Source organism: Paramisgurnus dabryanus, chromosome 2 (assembly GCF_030506205.2).
Source record: "Paramisgurnus dabryanus chromosome 2, PD_genome_1.1, whole genome shotgun sequence".
NCBI lineage: Eukaryota > Metazoa > Chordata > Actinopteri > Cypriniformes > Cobitidae > Paramisgurnus > Paramisgurnus dabryanus.
Window position 1 is genome coordinate 3,228,893 of NC_133338.1, and position 20,196 is coordinate 3,249,088.

At 36.7% G+C, this 20,196-nt stretch overlaps 2 protein-coding genes across 2 annotated transcripts in view; one reads left to right on the forward strand and one right to left on the reverse strand.

Moving 5' to 3' along the window:
• Positions 1-343: 343 nt before the first annotated feature.
• On the reverse strand, positions 344-13,511 carry immp1l (inner mitochondrial membrane peptidase subunit 1). Its single transcript, XM_065249364.2, has 6 exons — positions 13,434-13,511; positions 3,579-3,703; positions 3,387-3,475; positions 3,138-3,264; positions 955-1,065; positions 344-476 (listed from the first exon to the last, which is right to left on the reverse strand). Exons 2-6 carry the CDS (start codon positions 3,696-3,698, stop codon positions 414-416), a joined length of 510 nt encoding a protein of 169 aa, XP_065105436.1. The 5' UTR covers positions 3,699-3,703; positions 13,434-13,511; the 3' UTR covers positions 344-413.
• Positions 13,512-13,609: 98 nt separating this feature from the next.
• elp4 (elongator acetyltransferase complex subunit 4) overlaps positions 13,610-20,196 on the forward strand; it is a 75,212-nt gene continuing 68,625 nt past the window's right edge. The window contains exons 1-3 of the mRNA XM_065294445.2: positions 13,610-13,787; positions 14,616-14,651; positions 19,622-19,743. Of these exons, the coding sequence (XP_065150517.1) occupies positions 13,631-13,787; positions 14,616-14,651; positions 19,622-19,743 (315 nt within the window). The 5' untranslated portion in view covers positions 13,610-13,630. The remainder of the gene's footprint in view (positions 13,788-14,615; positions 14,652-19,621; positions 19,744-20,196) is intronic.

The window sequence follows — 20,196 nt, forward strand, 5'->3', positions numbered from 1 at the left end:
AGTTGGATGCTTGAACATGAGTCAGCTCGCTTCATTTGCGCGTGAAATTCGCGCCACTCGCCGGTGAAATACAGACACAAATTCTGTATCTATATATATATATATATATATATATATAGCTCAAATTAAGTAAAGAGCATTTTTTTTACAAACTACCAGATTGTCTGACCTCCTCGCACCATAAAAATTAAATGTTGTTAAAAAAGTCACTTATAAGCCAACTATTTGATAGTGAACTGTCATCCACAGCATTTACAGCTGGCAGCATTTGAAATTATCGACTGCATTATGGTTTTCATAAAAACACTTCTGTTTATAATAAATAATGAAACGGACATATCATAAATATGAATTTATTTAAAAACATAGCAAACTATCATTTACAGTACATATAAAACACAAAAACTGTTTCTTCATAAAATGCGTCCGTCATTAGGACTTTCAGCCAATACGCCAAAATTGTGTGGTGGCCACAACTGCAAAAAAGGGAACATTTCTTTAAACACATGATTCATTTTAAAACGTTAAGGTAATTATCTATACCAATTTATAGTTTCATGACTTGATTTTATTATAAATGTGGAAATAGAAATATTTTCTTTGTGGGACACAACTCCCCCTTCTTGTATTATTTGCCTCTGAACTCTCCAGTCAGGGGCTTACAAAAGGTGAGGGGGCTTACAAAAGGTGAGACCCTTTAACAGGGTCACGGGCACATGACAATATACGAGATGACAGCTGAACACAGTTTCAAGACAAAACCCCGATATTTAGGACGTTTTTTTTTCTGCTAAATATCAATAAAAGGAAAATTATGAAGGAACCATTTGGATTTCACATTAAAAACAAAAACTGCATCTAAAACATCATTGGGGCAGCAGTTTAAACTCAAGAGGCCTGTAGTCTGGCTTTAGGGGAAGTGAATAGGTCAAAGAGAGACTGTAGCGTTAATACCTTTAAGCAAACGCGTCCTCGGATCAAGGCGTAGGGAATGGGGCCATAGCTTCGGGAATCTGTGGAATTCCAAAGGTTATCGCCTTCGAGCCAAACGTGCCCTCTTGGTACCTAGATCACAGCGATATAGAAAAGAGGAAAATGTTGGATGATGCACAAAATGAGTGTGTAACCTTTATCTCGGATTTAAATTAACAATTCATCAAAGACTGCGTTTATTATTATTTCATTACCACATCCTTCACCGCACTAGGAAATGCATTTACATGTGACACGCTGCATTGTCACAACATTTCCACTTTCTTCCTACACTAAAGGATAAAGAGGAAATTCCTATCAGTGAGAAAGATCACATGACTTATCTGGGATCATCTTTACTGACCGCTTATAGCCCCCTCCCCATCCCCTCTGTAAGGGGTGAAGCCACACCTCCCTGAACCGCTCCATGGGTCCAGACCACGGACAGACCTGCCAGGCTGGGCCGGCAACGGAGCGAAGCCTGATCTGCACTGACATCAATTAGGAATAATCTCATCACACGGGGAGAGAGGGGCTGTCAAGCCCCTAATTAAGTCCCCTCCACCCCCTCTATATCTAAAGCTACACATTATAAACATGACACTATCTGCCAATGAACAAACTTTCATGTGAATGTTCTTATTTTTCATCCTCTAATAGAATTCTGTAGAATCCCATGGGATCATCCTGGAATTCCACTTTTAACAAAATCATCTTTTATCGAAATCTACAGCATTAAATGACCAAACATGACACAATGGTATCCTGACCTCAGGTATTGCAAACAAATGAGCTGCGATTATAAACATATGTCAGCGTGTAGTCTTCTCACAGACGACCCTCATTAACATAGAAACATATGTTTGATCCCATCTACAAGAAATCTCAGACGATTGTCATCTGTTGTTCTTTCAGCCGAACATGGGACAACTCACATCATACTGTCATCAGATACAACTCAATGGAAAGAGGTTTTCATCATATTAAGATTTTGAAATCTTACCCAGATTACCTTTCATTTAAAAGCTAAAGCTCTGGCTTTTCCTTGTATGAACAGCGCCGATTCTTGATCACTTGAAGATAACTTGATCACTTTGTTAATTTAATTTTTTTTATAACATACACAGAGTTTGACCTGTTTGCCCTTAGGGAATACTTTTGGGTTTTATAAGTTTGGTAAGAGTGCCTCCTGGTGGATAATAGCAGAAATACGGATTGCCGTATAATTGAGAAGTTAACTCGTCAATGGCGGGGAAAGAGTTAAAGGGAAAAAGAATAATAAATAAATAAGTAAAATAATAATAATAATAATAATAATAATACAAAACTACTCAAAAATTTTTGTGTGTTTTTTATAGATATTATTTGCAAACATGTTTTTGAGTTACATAATAAATGACAACAAATAATCTATATTGTTCGTTGCTTTTGTTGTTTTAATTGTCTACCGTTGTCTGAGTGTTCGCTTTAAATAAATCAAACGTGACTCCAGTGGGTTATTATACGTCTGCGAAACAAAGCAGTTCATAGTTTGAGCTAATTTAGTGATCGATACATTGTGTATCTATAAAAAAAGTTGCCACATTGATAACATTGAATCTCTGTATGTCTCGTTTTCATTCAACTTTTCCTCAAAATTATTTACAAAACTACAAACTAAACTTGACTCGAGTCCACATGTTAAGCGGTTGGAGTTGAACTGCAGAAATCTGGCTGAGGTTTTGTATCTCTTTATGTTACGTGACTCGAGAGACGATCCTCATCTTTCGTCTCCTCTTTCTCTCCATCACCTGCTCTACTCAACTGGCACTAACACTAACAGCTTCGGTAAAAATTACAGACCACAGTCAAGGTGAAGAAAGAGAGAGATAGAGGAAAAAACAGGGGATAAAAACAGCAATAGCAGTTATTTCAGTGACAAGGTGGCTACATTCTTTCTCAGCCAACAATAACTGAGAAACAAGCATTTGTTATTGCGAAAGGTACATATTAAACCCATCATAAGTGAATGCATGGGAAATGTAAAAGCGCACACAGTGAAGGTGACAGAAAGGTCACTATAGTGTAAAAGTGGCACTTTCAATGAAAAAAGACAGACAGAACTGGTAAGATGTCAGTAAAAACTTCAAATGATGTTTGAGGGGAGAATCGAAGGAGGTACTCACGTAAGTATGTGTTTTAAAGACGTCGGATGGTCCGCTGGTACATACTTTGTCCCCCTCCAGTCCGATAACTCGCTTACAAATGTTCATCTTTGGATCGTAGGGGCTTTTGGCTATGATGATATCTCCTCTGAAGGAATATAAAATAATGGGGCAAAATAACTTAACATAAAAAGAAACAAAACAACAACAAAAAAATAATATAAAAAAATATAAAAAAGTATAAAAAGATAATATTGGGAACGCACTCACTTTTGTATTCGATAGAGGTGACGACTTATTCTCTCCGAGAACACGACATCGTGGTTAGTGATGGTGGGCTCCATGGAAGGTCCTGAACACTGTTTTGGGTGAATTTTGATAAAAATAACAAAAGTTATTTTCAAGTATTTCCCATTTTAGTAAAGACAACTTTCAATGAAATATCTCAAGAAAATGTCTTACAGACACAAATTCTCCGATATACTCGAATGCACAGTGAGCGATGCAGCCGTACTGGATTGTGTAACCAACAAAGCCGAGGGCCTTAACGGCGAAACCGCGAAACATCCTGCCACTTATCATACAAGCTGCAATGAAGAAACAAAACACAGAATCAATGTACAATTTGCATAGATAGTGCATATATTGTAATATGAAAAGAAACTGGCAAGAGAAATTGGGCATGAAATCAGACCAGACTCAAACCTGCATTGTTCACATAAGCTCAACATGTCTGGAGCTAATCTGCTAACTGCAGAAATATGCATTAGTAGTTTTAAAGGAAAATCACTTAAGGGGGTCGCACACTGGATGAGAAGTGCTGCGTCGCGCCATGTATCTAAAAATTAAACACATTATTTTCTATGAATTTACACACACCGGAGGCGTCTGACGGCGGCTGTCACTGTGACTCTGGACGCTACTGAAATCCCTGCCGTGCTACAAAGTGCCACTCACATAGTTTAACATTAAAAAAACCTCATATTTGTCCCAAATCGTTAATGGTCAACATAGGCTGCTAACGCATATTTTGCATCTTGAAGTAGACTCTGTCTGACTAAGCTCGTGCTGTTTAATGCGCATGTCCAGTGTGTGATACCTGCGATTTGTCCAACACGCAGCGCTTCTCCCCCGATGTGCGACCCCCTTTAGTGCTAGGGCTGCAGTTAACTATTATTTTTTATCAACTATTTTTTCCGATTAGTTGACGCATATAACAACTATTTTTCAATTAATCTAATCATTATTTTTATATGATTCATGTTTTTGCTAAATTGCCAATAAACAATTAGTATAGAACTTCTACCATTAGTATTTTAAACTTTTACTATATCATTTTCTAAAAACTTATTCACAATAATCCAGTACAAAAAATTGCCAAAATTAAAACGTATACATAATTATACGCAAACAATTGGTCACGATTAATCAATATGATGCCCTAATTGATAGCAATCCGGATTCCTTGTCAAGACCAAATCACATCATTCACACCAACATTATTAAAATAAATAATTTTCTAAAAAACAATTATTAACAATATTCCAGTATGAAAAAATAAAATGGCAGAAATAAAAACCGTCAACGTCTGTTCACGAAATTACAACTTCAGGCTCAATTATGTGCGCATGCATTATATAGTCTATACACAAACTACCTGCAGAGTCCTGTCTGTGCCAAAGGGCAGAGTGAGGTTATTAAACATTTTGTCATTGAGGTGATGTTGTTGCACCTCACACATTTAATGGCTAACTGTAAAAACTGTGAAACCAAAGTGATCATTAGAGATGGCACCATCTTTTGGTGTTTCATTCTCAGGAGCCCATCAACGAGACTCAATGACTGACCTGAAGGCGTTTGACCCCATCTGAGACAAACCCAATCTACACCTGTGTGAGCAGGTGATGGTCCTACATCCCCTTTAGTAAAAAAAGCGTTTTGCTATTGCCATGGCAACTGAACGCCAGGTCCTTTGTTTGCCCTCACCCAGGCACTTAAACTGATAAAGCTGTGCTGTGTTGTCTGAATAAACAGTCCATCCCTTCTCAAACTATTGACTTTTCCTTAGTCATCGAGCTAGCAAATGAGCAGAACGTTCGAGTCAATAAAGGTCGTGTTTACATATTTGTACACCTCCGCGAAACCTCCCTTACAAGGCAATTGCTTCAATTTGCCTTTGAAATGCTTTATAAAACCTCAAAAAATCAAGTTCCAGCACAATTAGAAAGCGTCTGTTCACAAGAACACTCTTGCTGGATGTTGTCCGGTGAGGGATAAACTTTCAATTTCTTCTCCTGAAACAAACCAAAGGAATTAAGGAGACCCGGCCGAGCAGAAACTGAATGAAACCAAGCCCTAACCAAAGCCCTATTGCCTCGGGAATGACTCCAATATGGGGCGGAATTAATCCCACATCTCCGACTTGCTCATCCCAGACAAAGAGTCAGGTGTCTGTCTCTGAAAGAGAAACATCTCATCTAGTTCATCAAAAATATACCTTTGAATCCTCATGAGGATACACAGTGTAGGAGACCTCAACATCTACCCAAAGGCCCTCTTTGCCCGGGAACGTTTCAGCCTGACTGGATATAGTTGTATTTTGGGAGGGGGCAGTGACAAAACCAGCTGTTTGTCTATCAAAGTCCAGCGTGGGGCTTTAGACAAACTATTGTCTGTCTTCTGCAATCGATAGCAATCCAGATTCCATGCCAAGACCAAATCACACCATCAACGGCAACATTATTAACCCTGCCTCATAAAATTGGTCCAAATGACTTGTACGCTATATCAAAGTCTTCGATATATGGCATCATTATGGTGCTTCTTTGTGCTCCACAGAAGAAATAAGAAGTCGGATCTGGAGCAACATGATGACGTTTGTTCTTATTTATGGGGAAACTATTCCTTTAACATAGAAATTACTTTTTGAATCATTATCTTTTGCTAGTTCTGGATCATTATTCCTACCCTGTCTTCTGATTTTAGGGTTAAGATCAAGATAGGTGTTTTACTTGGTTGATAAAATCATAGTTGTCCAAGAAGAACAAAGGAAGTCGATCAAGGAACATGTTCTACTTAAATATTGCCATCTCTCTCGTTCTGTCTTCAAGAGACGGATCATGTCCATAACACAGACATATTTCATCCCAATGTGTGACGGGGGGCTGGAGAACCCAGGAGCCCAGCAACCGTCTAGTCATCCAATCACCAGCATCGTCACTGTTGTGGCCGTCCAGCGTAGGTGAGGATTAAGGATTTAGCATAATAAGATTACACGGCCAGTGAATGATATCAAGAGACGGTCCATATGCGGCCGCCTGGTTTTCCACCGGCACCCTGTCTGTGCGTAAGAGGGGCCGAGTGAGTCAGCTGCTACGAATCAAATGGACTTTAGCCAAAAACAAAACAGACAATTCAGATTAAATCTCTATTTCTGACAATTCCCCTGTGTGTTTGAAGCAAGAACTAGACTCGGGCAGGGAAGTGAAAGACTAGAATGATTTGTGTATAACAATTGGATAATTAACTCGAAGTCCTCTTAATCCAGGATTACACAGTACAATGTATATGTATTTATTTGCTACACAGAGGCACATCTATGGAGAGCCATCTGTGACCCCGGACTCCCAAAAAAGCCCATAATGCAACAGAAGGAAGAAAAGTTCTCAGGGAGAAGAGGAGCAGGTGGCATCAAAATGCTCTTTAATCCTATAAAGCTGTTGTAAACACAAACTTTTGAAATGAAATCACATTTTTGTCGCACCGACAAAAGCAGAGCTGTATCTAACTATCTAAAGTTTTAATCAGCTAAACTCTAAATGACAGATCTCATTTTAGGCAAAATGTTGTCAAAAAAAAGGAAAAAATATGTAGTCTATGTAGATATATGCCATTAAATAGAAAAATAGATAGCCTCATCATCGGCCAAGAATTCAAGTATTTTACGAGGTGGCTAATTTCTATAAATTTGTATGATGTGTATGAATATTAGAAAAAAAATGCAATAATGAAGCCGCACCCCCAAATGTCCATGTTTGCAGAAACAGATAGATACTGCATGACATCTTACTAAAATAAAACAAAGATCTTTGTACAGGAGGACCCATATCAGTGCTAATAGCAAGATACTCGGAGAAAAATGAACAAAGAGCAATTCAAGTGTTGAGACTGATGTGTGAAGGTCAATACAACTAATCTAATGTGATAACAGTCTTCTGACCTCCGAAGATAGCTGAGAAAAACAACAAGTCCAGATGTCTCTGCCGTACTGCTCATCATTAGCCTGGTTTCCAGGAAAGATTTGCGCAAAACTTTAGCGACATTTTCTTAATGTCAATAAAAACTTTTGGGAAATGATGTTGGTAGTTTTTCGTATTTTGTAGCCACTACACTCAACATTATTTTTAAACGAAGGAGACGCAGGCAAGTTATTCAAGCATTAATGGTAACGAAAAACCCTTATACTTGGGAGCAGTCACATATGGGGTGTAGGGATGTGACAAATAATCGTGCAAATGCGCATTTTCTCAATGAATGAATTTTTATGATTTACGGTGAAATGCCGCCACATCCAAAAGCCAGAGGGCGCTCTCGTGCAGAAACGCCATTTGTGGTACAGAAGAAGTATCATTACAAACTAGGGCCTGGACTTTAACGCGTTAATTAAGATTAATTAATTACACAAAAAATAACGCGTTTAACATTTTTAACGCATTTTAATCGCACTTATTTTTGCACCGCGGAACATTTCTCATTGGATTCGCCGATTTCGGCGGACCGATTATACTGGAGCACCAACTAGCGTTCATGACTTCAGACAAAAACAAACCACAGTGAACATGAACGAAGAAGCTGATGAGATCATTTTGGTTGGCCCTGTGGATGGGAATTTTTTTTTTATAAAAAACGAACGGATGAAAGCGTCGATAAGAGCATGGTTGTGTGTAAGCTATGCAACAAGGAATTCACATATCACCGCAGCACATCGAGCCTCAAGTATCATCTCAATGCAAAACATATAGCAGCTAACGTGGACATTAGCCCGACTCAGAGTACAACGACTTGGTTGAATAAAAATAAACAATATTTTGTTGCTTACGCTTATGTATTCAGTCATTATTCATGGTATACTAAAAATCCATGTGAAAAAATAACTTCTCAATGTTCTCAGGTCAAATATTTATTTGTGATTAAAATGTGATTAATTTCGATTAATTAATTACAAAGCCTCTAATTAAATAGATAAATTTTTTTAATCAAGTCCCGGCCCTATTACAAACCCTATTCCAGGAAATGTCTACAGGAATATTTATATCGCTGTTCTTCAAATTGTTTCAGGTATTTTCATGATAATAAAGAATATTTTGAATGATTGTGTTTGACGAGTGTTGCTTTTTTAAATGCACATTATAAACGACTTATTAGATTGATAAGGATTTCCTACTGATCAGAGGGCCGTACATGCACAAGATGTTCATGAAACACAAAATCGGAGCCTTGCGATTCAGAATTGATTTCAAACAGGTACTTTTAATGGGGAACGCGATGCATCGTCACAGCCCTAATAGGGTGTTTCTGGTAGGGTATAGGGTCAAAGAATTCACATGGTTAAAGAATGATCACATATTTTAGGTGACCTGTAAATGGAAAAACACTGTGAAAAAATGCACGAAAAACTGTCCATTGCAGTGTGTAATCCTTTTTTTAATTGCCTAAAAACTAGGGGTGTCGATATGGATCAATTTATCAATTACATTTCTAACGATATGATCAATCGATGCCACACATAAAATATCGCTATAAGGTACCTTTATTTTGACACTCTCCGCATCCTCATTCCTTGACAAAACGTCCGTCTACACATTTCCGCCAAAGTGCGCATTTTTGTTTATTTTCATGTGCTAGTCTCAGCAAGTGAATGCAATGCACCAACAAAGCGGTTGTAAGAGCGAATAAAAATAGCGAAAGAGGCAGAAGACGTTGTGACTGCTATCGGACGCAAATCGTGGATTTAGGAAATATTTTGTATTTGGAAAATGGATTGGACAAACCAATTTTTTTCAATCGTTATTTATTTTTCTTTATTAAAAAGTTTTTTTTGTTTGATGTTTAAAGGTCCCAATTGGGACAGAGATTGTGCCTTTTTTAAAAGAATTAATTAAACGTTTATGTTATTTTTTGGTTGCATTCGTGAGCTATTAAAAATGTAACTTCTTAACTAGGTTTATAATATTAAAGTATAAATAAATAAATCAAATCGTAATTGCATCAACGAAATGTTTGATGTATCGGCAAACATCACATTGCTAGCGAAGATACGGTTATTGATACTCTATCGTAACACAAAAAAACTGTCAGATTGACACCCCTACTAAAAACCACCTCATGCGAGTATAAAACCGATTTTTTTTTGTCGCGATATATCGTGGTTGCCATTGTGAAATCGACGTGTTTCCATCGGACATATTTTCACTTCACAATTTCAATTTGAAGGTTAATGGAAACGCAACTAGTGAGAATCATGAGGGGAAAATTATACGTTTTATTTTCACCTACTGTATTCATATTCACCTAGTTCCATTAACAGAAACAACCAGGCTGCAATTGGACCTATGGTGCTGGGTGGCCATATCGCATTAATTATTGAGGACAAATCGCCTGCAATAATTAACCTGATATGGCCCAGCTTGTCAGTGAAGTACGGGTCTTTGTAGTAAATACCACTGCATCTGAAAGCAGCTGATGGCGATTTACTACGAATCAAGGAACTGGCTTTACTGATGAAAAACGCATGAGAATCCCCTGATATATATCGCCCAGCCCTAGTGCAGGCAATGTCACAGCTTATTATCACAATATATCTAGATTGTAACATCCACGAGAGGTTCTGGTCTGGCGGTTCTGCGGGGTATAAGAAGATTACATAGATCCAACCAGTGTTAACTAAGATGGCGTTCCCTGGAGAACCCAGATGGAAGGATGCTGGGGATGGGCGATCACTGATGTTCTTGATCTGTGTAGCAGAAGGCAGCTTAAGGGGGAGCTCTGATCGCTCTCTTTTTGTTCTCATTGGTCCTTCACATCCAGTGAAAGGGATCAGAGAACTTGGAGATTTGGTAATATGAAGACTATCAGAGCTGATATCAGAATCCGAATTTAGCTGGAACAATGACACCTGGTTGGTTGATGACGGACAGATGTCAGAACAAATGACCTATCTCCATCACTTCATTTGTACAATAGGCCAATGGAAATCAAATGAATTTTAAAAGGCAGATAATAGCTAAAGCCAATTATACAGCCAAGCGAAGCGATTTGAAAGGATGCTGAGCTAGTGCTACTACAATGACGTGATGTAAATAGACTAATCTTTATTGAAATGACCTTTGACTGCAGCCTGAACCAAAGATGGAGCTGAAAGTCAAACAGATCTTATCAGATGTGCCAAGTTAGGCCTTCTGTTTGGGCTAACAATTCTCCATTGAGTCCGTGCCAATCCCTATCAATCGCTATTTAAAATTAGTCCGCTTTGTTTCAGGTGACAGATATCCTTCAGTTCACATACAGAATAAAAATACAAATTAATGCTGTTTTTGGAAAGAGAGGAAAGAAATAACACGACCTTCCTGTAGATCACAAATAATAGCAACCCTTCACAACAATTCAAGATTTTCTTTTTCTTTCAACACTTGAAAAACAAACTCTTCGTAGATGACAATCTAACTTCCCTCCTGGGCAACCCAGCTACATTCATGACCTCAGATTGTGGTAGCAAAGAGAATTAAATTGGGAAAAACCAAACATGCTGCTCAGGAAACATCTGACATGTTATGACTGTTAGCATTAGCACTGTGTGGAACAATCAGATACAACGAGTCGATAAAGGTGAAATAATAAAAATAACATGATTATCAGCAAAAAAAGGCACCAATTAAAACCCAAGATGGTGCAATTCATGACAAATAATAATATTTTATGATATAATCTGTAATAAATTAAGCAATATGTATTCCACACTAAAGCTCTTTTGACACAGAGATTACAGAAAATACAAGGAAAATGCATCCAGGATTTGTCCGGGGTCGCTTGATTTTTGGATTACTCACACTGCCAATGATTTTCGATAATCCGTACATGCATTCACACAAATGCCGTAAAGATCCCGTAAAGACACGTGCCATATTAAAAGTCCTCTCTTGAGAAACCACGCACATGCATTTTTGTTTATGACAAGATCATAAGGAGCGAGTGATGCATTGTTCTGTCATGCTGGTGAATGATCTCAGCTTCAGCGTGGGTAGTGACGAGCTCCCTGATTTCTTCTTCAGTCCAGTTTGACTAGGGCTGGGTATTGGCAAAGACCTCACGATACGCATCACGATACATACAATGTATCACGATACAGGGTTCCCCGCAGCACTTTTCAGTTCAGGTGGCCCACCTAAGCTGGGATACGCTACCACCTTAACAAGTTCGTCCAAAAAAAAAATTTGCTGCACAAAAGGCCGTCAAGTGCGTCTCGGAGAATAGCGTGGACGCACTTGACACTGCGAGCAGGCACGCGCCACATGGCCGAAATGAGAGAAAGACATGGTCCGTCAATGTCTGGAGGATAACTAGCCGGTTGATAAAACATTTAATTTATTAATAATCTAGTATGTGTTCATTTTCTGTCATAGTTTCTTCAAAATTGAGTTTTATTTGAGTGTTTTAAATAAAAATATTTTCATCAGGACGCGTACACCCTGCCCCTTTGATTGCCACGCCCCCGGCCCGCCCACCTGCACAACCTTACCACCTTAACTAACAAATTTTCTGCGGGAAAACCCTGCGATACGATACAATACATTGCATGTTGTGTTACATTGCGATACTTTTTCTTTTTTTATCAAAGATGTAAAAAAATAGAGCTGAATTTTTCTTTAAACTTTATTTTTTCAAGTCAAAGTGCTTTTCCACAAGTTGGCTTTGCAGGTGTTTTTAAGTTTTCTGCCATTTTCTCACTACCGCTAACTTCTGAGACATTGGCCGAATGACCGCATATAACAGACAACTAGACAGTGACAACTACAGCAGCGGCGGAGGAGGACGTCTGACGCACACAGCGGGATTAGATTAAAAAAATATATATATTGATAGTTGAGATTTAAATATCGATACACTATCGTGGAAAAAACTATCATGATAATTAGCTGTATCGATATTTTTGCACAGCCCTAAGTTTGGCGACATTTCTCATCATAAATGTTGATCTTCTTTTCAATCCGTGTGTCAAAAAGCTGAACCATAACTTCTTGTTGCTGCTAGGTCATTTTTAAGGGAGCGATCCCAGAACATTTTCAAGACGTGTTTGCGTTCACACATTTTACAGAAATTGTCTGGGATAAAAGTGCTGTGTGAATGAGGTTAATGACATGAATGAGGTCCAGTGCTTTATTCTGATCTATAGCTGTGGTTTATTGATGAAACACAGATATGGACGTTGCATCCAATGATTCTGTGTATCACTGCACAGCACCTTTAGCAAAGTAAATGTATGTTTACAGTCAATCAGGGACTATTTTTTGCAGCAGAAGGAAGACTTTGTGTTTTTACTTCATGAGAGTTGCATTAATAGCAAATAAAATTGTCCTTTTTTATTTGTGGTGTACACGAGTACAGACTAAGATGCATGAATAAGATGTTTTTGAACAATTAAAACCATCAGCTGACAATCGTAATATCTCCGCCCTCTGGCATATCTGTATATAAAATTGATATCTGCATAAGGGGGGATAAGGGGGAAATTATCTACTCAAATAGCTTTATTGAATGTACCGACAAATCTTCTATCATTGCAAGTAAGGGGTATGGTTTAGTTAACTGTGTGGGCAGACTTAACTGACCTTCACATTTTATTTTTAATTAAATAAATTATACTAAAAATAATAAATTTTGATTAACATCAAACATAAACGTCCAGGATAACAGACATTTTAAGCTGTTACAGTAGTGCTACTAATGCAACCACTTTTGTAATCCTAGTATAATTATTATGCTATTACATAAATAATAATTGTAATTTTATACACAACTTGTGTGTATGTGTGTATCACTATACTTATTTAAATAAATTATCTAATTAAAAACTGTAATCATCTGACGCTTCACTGATAGTGAGGCTCTGGGTTCAAGGGGACTCGTGACTTTAGTGTTGTTGAATGACCCGTGTGGTTGTCTATCTAAACATTATACTAACGAGACCTGTAGCAGGAATATCATACAGATTTACTCTAAGTTATAACGAAAATAAATCGGTCGTTTTAAGAGTAATCTTACCCCATTCATGTCCGCTGTCAGCGTGCTGTTTGTGTTCATGAATCACGTGATCTTTACGCAGCCGCAGCCACCCTTGACCTCTTTCGTATCACGACTCCTGAGTATGGAGAGTTTTGATTGGGTCACGGGAAACAATTCTATCGTTGATTGGCTGTGGCGGGTTGCGTCATCGCTGCCGCTGTCAACACAGAATAACAATGGCGGCTCCCAGGACAGGCATGAGCGGTGTAAACACAACGAGTTTTCAGAAGAAATCCCGCAGCAAACTCATTTCTATCCCGGGAACCAGACCGTCTGTGCAAAACGGACAGCTGATAGTTTCCACCGGTGTCACCTCGCTTGACTACATCATCGGTTAGTACAGTAAATCTCACAGTAAAGCTATCAGGTTGTGAAGACATTGGTATCTCAGTGAGACCTTAAGGTATTTTTTTCGTATTGTTGTGGTATTTGTGTATAACCTTTTTTATTTTTGTAATGTTGGACATCAAGTCTGTAATAAAGTTTTGATGATGATGATGACGACAGTTACATACACGTGCCCTTTTAGAAGTCGATAATAAACAGCATTTACACAATCCGTTGAGGCGCTGAGTCTCTCATCCCATCAATAATATTTTAACGAATTTAAATAGTGTGACTTAAATATCTTTTTAATGAAACTAGAAGCATAAGAATTGTTTAAAGTTGAGTTTCTATAAGTTAGGTAAGATATTGATATGAAACTGTTGATTGTTTTGGCAATTAAGCATTGTACCTATGTGAGCAAAAGTAATGACAATGCAGGATTGGTTTCTTCAGCAAAACCTATAAAACACACTGGTAACACTTTACAATAAAGATTAATTTGTTACTACTAATTAACTACATTAGTTACCATAAACCAACAACAAACAACACTTCTACAGCATTTATTAATCTTTATTAACCTTTACTAATATTTAAATATATTTAATATTTAATAAAAATTGTTAACATGCTTGTTATTGCACAGTGAACTAACTTAAATGAACAATAGTATTGATGTTAAGTAACATTCAAATGATTATGAAATGCAGTAAAAATAAATAACTCATTGTAAGATCATGTTAGCTAATGCATTAAGTATTATTAATGAATGAGATGTTATTGTCAAGTGTTACAAACACACATTATTATGTATGTGCTGTCACTCTTTCATAGGTGGTGGGCTTGCAGTGGGATCTCTGCTACTTGTAGGTAAGACATGTTTTAACAATGGCTTGGCATTAGATTTTATAATATGACTTGCAATGTAGTCAGTTTAGTTGTTTGATTAGACTAATCAAACTTATTACTGTAATTGCTGATTATAAATTTTTTTTAAACTCAGTTTGTGTTTAGGTCAGTAAATAATAAGGCATGATTAAATATATGCATATTTGTTTCATGTATCCAACTTTGCTTCCTTTGAAATTTTCATTTATGTAACTAATCTATACTTGGCACTTACATGTCATTAAAAGTCATAGGTGAAAATAGTAGATGACATGTGTGATGTTAGTTATGATAGACATATGACATACGTGACTTTGGACCACAAAACATAAGTTTTTTTCAGTTTTTTTTTCATTGAGATTTATACATAATCTAAAACCTGAATAAATAAGCTTTCCATTAATGTATGGTTTGTTAGGATAGGACAGTACTTATCCGAGATACAGCTATTTAAAAATCTGGATTCTAAAGGTGCAAAAATCGAATATTGAAAAAAAGACCTTTAAAGTTGTCTAAGAAGTCCTTAGTAACAGATATTACTATTAAATACATTTTGGATATATTTACAGTAGAAAATTATCAAAAATGATTAGTATCTTCATGCAACATGATCTTTACTTATTATCCTAATGATTTTTGGCATAAAAAACTATAATTTTGAACCATACAATGTATTGTTGGCTATTGCTACAAATATACCCGTGCACCTTATGACTGGTTTTGTGGTCCAGGGTCAAATTATGATATAATTAATAAAATGTTTTTGATTTATTCAGATGTCATAAATGTATCTGCTTATGTATTGTGAAAAGAATGAAAAAATATTTGTATTTTATTTAAGGCTGAACTGAAAGCACCTGGCTTTTTAACTCGGATTATAAAAGTGCAAAGTTTAAATGACAATTGGCCCCATGAAACATTTTTATGATATTTAACATATTGTTTTATTTGACTGCCATCATGAGTAGAGTAATTTAATTGTCCAAATTCTCAAAACATCACAGCTAACTCACAGTGGCCCATTATATTAAAAACATATTCATGAGGATCTTATATTCATGCCTCCTAATTTCTATTCTCTTCCATTCTTTTGTGCCATTTTCACTTCATTGGAAGTGGATTGTTCATGGTCTTTTATGATGAGGCGAGTGTTGTCGAGCTTAATTACATCTCCAAGCAGGGACCCATATAAAATATATGAAAGTGGACCAATTATACCTTGAAAGTTGCACCTTGTGTAATGGATGTCATGTAATGATCATTTTAACTTTATGGGACGGGTTCCTGGATAGGGTTTAGATTAATCCAGGACTAGGCCGTAGTTATGTTAGGACATTTAAGTAGTTTTAACAAACAAACCTTACAAAAACAATACTGGTGTGCATCTTGAGACGTCAGTGAAAGGTTTTTTTTAAATTAAAGCAGCTCAAATGTGCAATTTAGGCTGGGACTAGGATAAGCACTGTCTTGGAAATTGCCCCTAAAAGTTAGGGACACATTTTAATAATGTGAAGTTTAATAACAGAGCTGTTTAATTTCACATGCTAGTAATTAAATGGAAAATAAATTTGAGATGCTGTTGCCCCAGATGTAGCTCATTTATTTCAGATTCGTTGTACTAGTCATGGTGACTCATTGGGACAGCAAACATATGGAACCAGAAGGGCAGAAGTGTTGACCCAAATTTCCCCTGCAGCTTTGAGTGACGGTCTCTTTCTCTCTCTCTGTGTCTCTCTCTCTCATGCACACATACGCACATGCACAAACTCCTACTATCTTTCAAACATCTCAAAATGCAACATAAATGACTCTTTAAGTGTAGTTAGATTCTTTCTGCATAAGAAAAGAGAGGAAGTCTCCTGATGTCCAACCTCTTGATGTTGTCGAGTGACTGACATGTGCCAAAGCTGTACAGCAGAGATATTTACCCCTAACACATCCCATCCCGCCCCACAAACACCCCCGCTAGGCTAATAGTGCCCGCAGGTTTTATTTGTAAGGCCCCATAGAAGCGGCATCACAATAGGCCCCATCTCGAGTGGGCCCATCTGGGTGTCTTTGTCGGGCCGCTGAAAGCCACAAAGGCCTGCTGACCTAGAAACACATCAATAAGGAAGAGGGGAGTTCTTCCAATGACAAATTGAAGAGCTGAGGAATTTTTTTGCCTTTTGCCGAGGATGGAATATGAGAGGCATCTGGGTTTGTGGGCCAGAGCAGGAAGTGGACATTGGGATGCCCATCATTCTCTCCTGCTGTTGGAGAAATCTTTGAGAGGTCAAAAAGAGGCTGTGGACCTTTGTGGATTTAAGGGTGTTTATGTAAATGAATACGAAGTTAAAACTGTCATTGTGTGTGGTGGAGAGGATGAGGTTGACCGTCAGGTTGTGAGTGGGTTCTTAGATGTTTTTATGTAAATTTAGAAGCTGACATCATCAGAAAAGGATCGACATAAGAGGGCGGAAGTACATTTATAGATTTTGATTTAAGTTTATATGGACACAATATAAAAAAACCTGACCCACATGGATAAATTATTTATTGGGAACATTTTTTTTTGTAAAAATAAGAATTGTCCGTTTTGATTTCATGGACTTTTTCCATGTTTAAGTGTAATAATTGGGTCCCCAGTGCTTCCATCAACCTAGAAAAGGTGAAAAAGATCGACCCAGTTACTTAGTTTTGGTATATAATTCTCTGCAAGCATGTGAAAAAATAGGTCATTAAAATTTGGCTCACCTTGTAATGTCAAATAGGGATCTTATTATAATCATACCACCCCTTAATCTGCATTTATGGTGCTTTTCCATTTAGGGCTGTGAAAAGATTAATCGCGATTAATCGCATACAAAATAAAAGGTTTTTTTTGCATAATATATGTGTGTTTACTGTGTGTAATTATTGTGTATATTTAACCACACACAAATAAACATATGTTAATGTCAGATTTTTTTATTTATATATAATTTTTTTAAATGTATATGTATATATATATATATATATATATATATATATATATATATATATATATATATATATATATATATATATTAAAATATAAATAAATATATATACACATGTAAATGTTTCTTAAATGCATACATGAATGTGTGTGTATTATATGTACATAATAATTACACACAGCACACACTTACCTGTATGTTATGCAAAAAAATCACAATTTTGTATGCGATTAAACGTGATTAATCTTTTCCCAGTCCTATTTCCATTGCATAGTACCTCACGATTGGATCAGGTCAGCTTACTTTTGCGGGGTATTCCACTTGGTACAGTACGTAGTACCCGATACTTTTTAGACCACCTTCGTTGGGGTTCCAAGCGAGCTGAGTTGATACTAAAATGTGATGTTAAAACACTCACTACCAGCGGAAAAAAGCCGTTAGTAGAGAGACAGAGAATAATTGACAGCACAATTGAGTTTCAATTTCAACAAACCACCATTATGGTGATCAGTGTTTGCATTAAATCAGCTCATTTGCATTTTAAAGGACACACCCAAAAATGGCAAAATTTTTGCTCACACCTATGGCAATTTTAACATACTATAATAAATTATCTATATGTTATCTTGAGCTAAAACTTCACACATGCACTCTGGGAACACCAGAAATTTATCTTAAAAAAGTCTTTTAAAATGTCCTCTTTAAAACACCATTGCACCATTAAACCTTTCTCAGTATAGTGTTCCTATTTATCATGCGTTATATTTAAAGTAGACAAATTGTTGTTTACTAAGAAAGTTATCTGTTTTGTTTCTCAGATAGGCTTAGAAATCACATCCACAGGGGCCAGTTGTTCAAAAGTAATCTATTTGGATTTCGGCTATTGGATGAGATCAAAATTTCAAAATGGGTTGATCAAAATAAAACAAAAAATGGATTCTGAATTTGGATTGGATCACAAAATCCAGTCTAGGTTTTGATCTGGATCAAATCATCACTTTGTGTTGTACAAAACTTTTTAGAAAAATTGGGATTTGTTTGATCCCAAAAAGTTTATTTAGCATAAGGGAACAAAAATATAATAATAAAAAAAAAACTAGCAACATTTATATCATGTAATATTTATATATATATATATTTTTTGTTGAAATTTTGCTCTTGATTAGTTCAACCCTTATAAAGTATTCAAAGTAAAACGTTGGGCTACAGAAAGAAAACATTCCTTATAAATTCCTCATACACCAGTCAATAGCAAACAAAAAATATATAACATTTAATTTTAACAAAAGTAATATTTAACTTTATCTGTCATATATAAATCATAATCATCAGAGACCAAACAGTCAAAAGTAGTTTTAACAACCGACAACTCTACAAATGTAAACTACCAGACATTTAGCCTCTTTGTGACTAAAAATGCATGTGTTTGTGTATAATCTTTTTTTGAAATAATAAAAAGTAAGGGAAAGTTGTGTTGTTTTATTGTCTCTTCAAGTAAAAACTAACTGACTCCATACGGAACAAACTACCCGCTGTTTTTAATAGTCAGTGAATGCATTTAGAGCACTAGTAATCCAGATCTGCTAATTTGAAAAAGTGTATATCTGAATCAGGGTGATCCAATCCAATTTTGCTTTGAACAAAAAACCAGGACAAAAGTTAGATGGTTAACCTGATTCTGGATGGCAAAACATGACATTTCTAAAATCTGGATCATTTAGATTCAGATTAAACTTTTTGAACAACTGGCCCCGTATACATGTTGCATTCTGTAATTGTTTTGTATCCAGCACTCGCCTTTCCTTCAGCCCTTTGTGATGATGGAGTGACCATTAAATGCATTACAATCCAGCTTCAGTACTGTCAGATCTGAAGTTGATCTTGCTTTGAGTCTCTCTGTTGGGTTTCTGATCTGATCTGAGTATATTCCTGTCAGGATGAACATCAACAGAGCTTGATATGTTTAACAGCGATGCTGGTTGTTTTTTTCAGAGGAGGACCGATATGACAGCTACTCCAGAACGCTGCTCAAATATTTCCTGGCAGAAGGTGTTGTGTGTGGACATGAACTCTTCCTGGCATCTGCCCGAGATCACCCTGACGAGATCATGCAGGTAAGAGCGTCAGTTCACATTAATGAATCACTCAAAGTTTGGGATCTTTGGGAAGTTTTGTTGTGTTGTAGTTCGAGATGCATTGTTTACGCATAAATGATTTTGGCCTTCAACACAATAAACTTTTATAAATCTCCAGATTTACCAGCGTATAGGTCTGTGAGCGCTGTGAAACGTCTCTTTTTCTATACAGTGTTCTTCTGCATGCTAGTTGTAGTATATAATTCTAGTTCATATACAGTTCATTGTATGTACATTGTGTGTGGTATGCAAATGTTTTGTATGCATAGAGTTGAGTATCCTGACGACCTACAACATTTGCCAAAATATTCAGAATGCAAACAGAGCACATTGTGCTTGGGCGTATCCCACAATGCCTTGCCCTCAAACTGACCTCACATTTTCATAAGTAATATCTGCTGAGATTTTATTTTGTTACTCATATGATTGAGA

Coding starts and splice junctions, on each gene's coding strand:
- immp1l (XM_065249364.2), bottom strand. CDS start 3,698: ATGATAAGTGGCAGGATGTTTCGCGGTTTCGCCGTTAAGGCCCTCGGC. Junction 3,265..3,386: donor CACCTCTATCGAATACAAAA/GTGAGTGCGTTC, acceptor ATATTCCTTCAG/AGGAGATATCATCATAGCCA. Junction 1,066..3,137: donor TCTTTAAAACACATACTTAC/GTGAGTACCTCC, acceptor GCTGTGATCTAG/GTACCAAGAGGGCACGTTTG.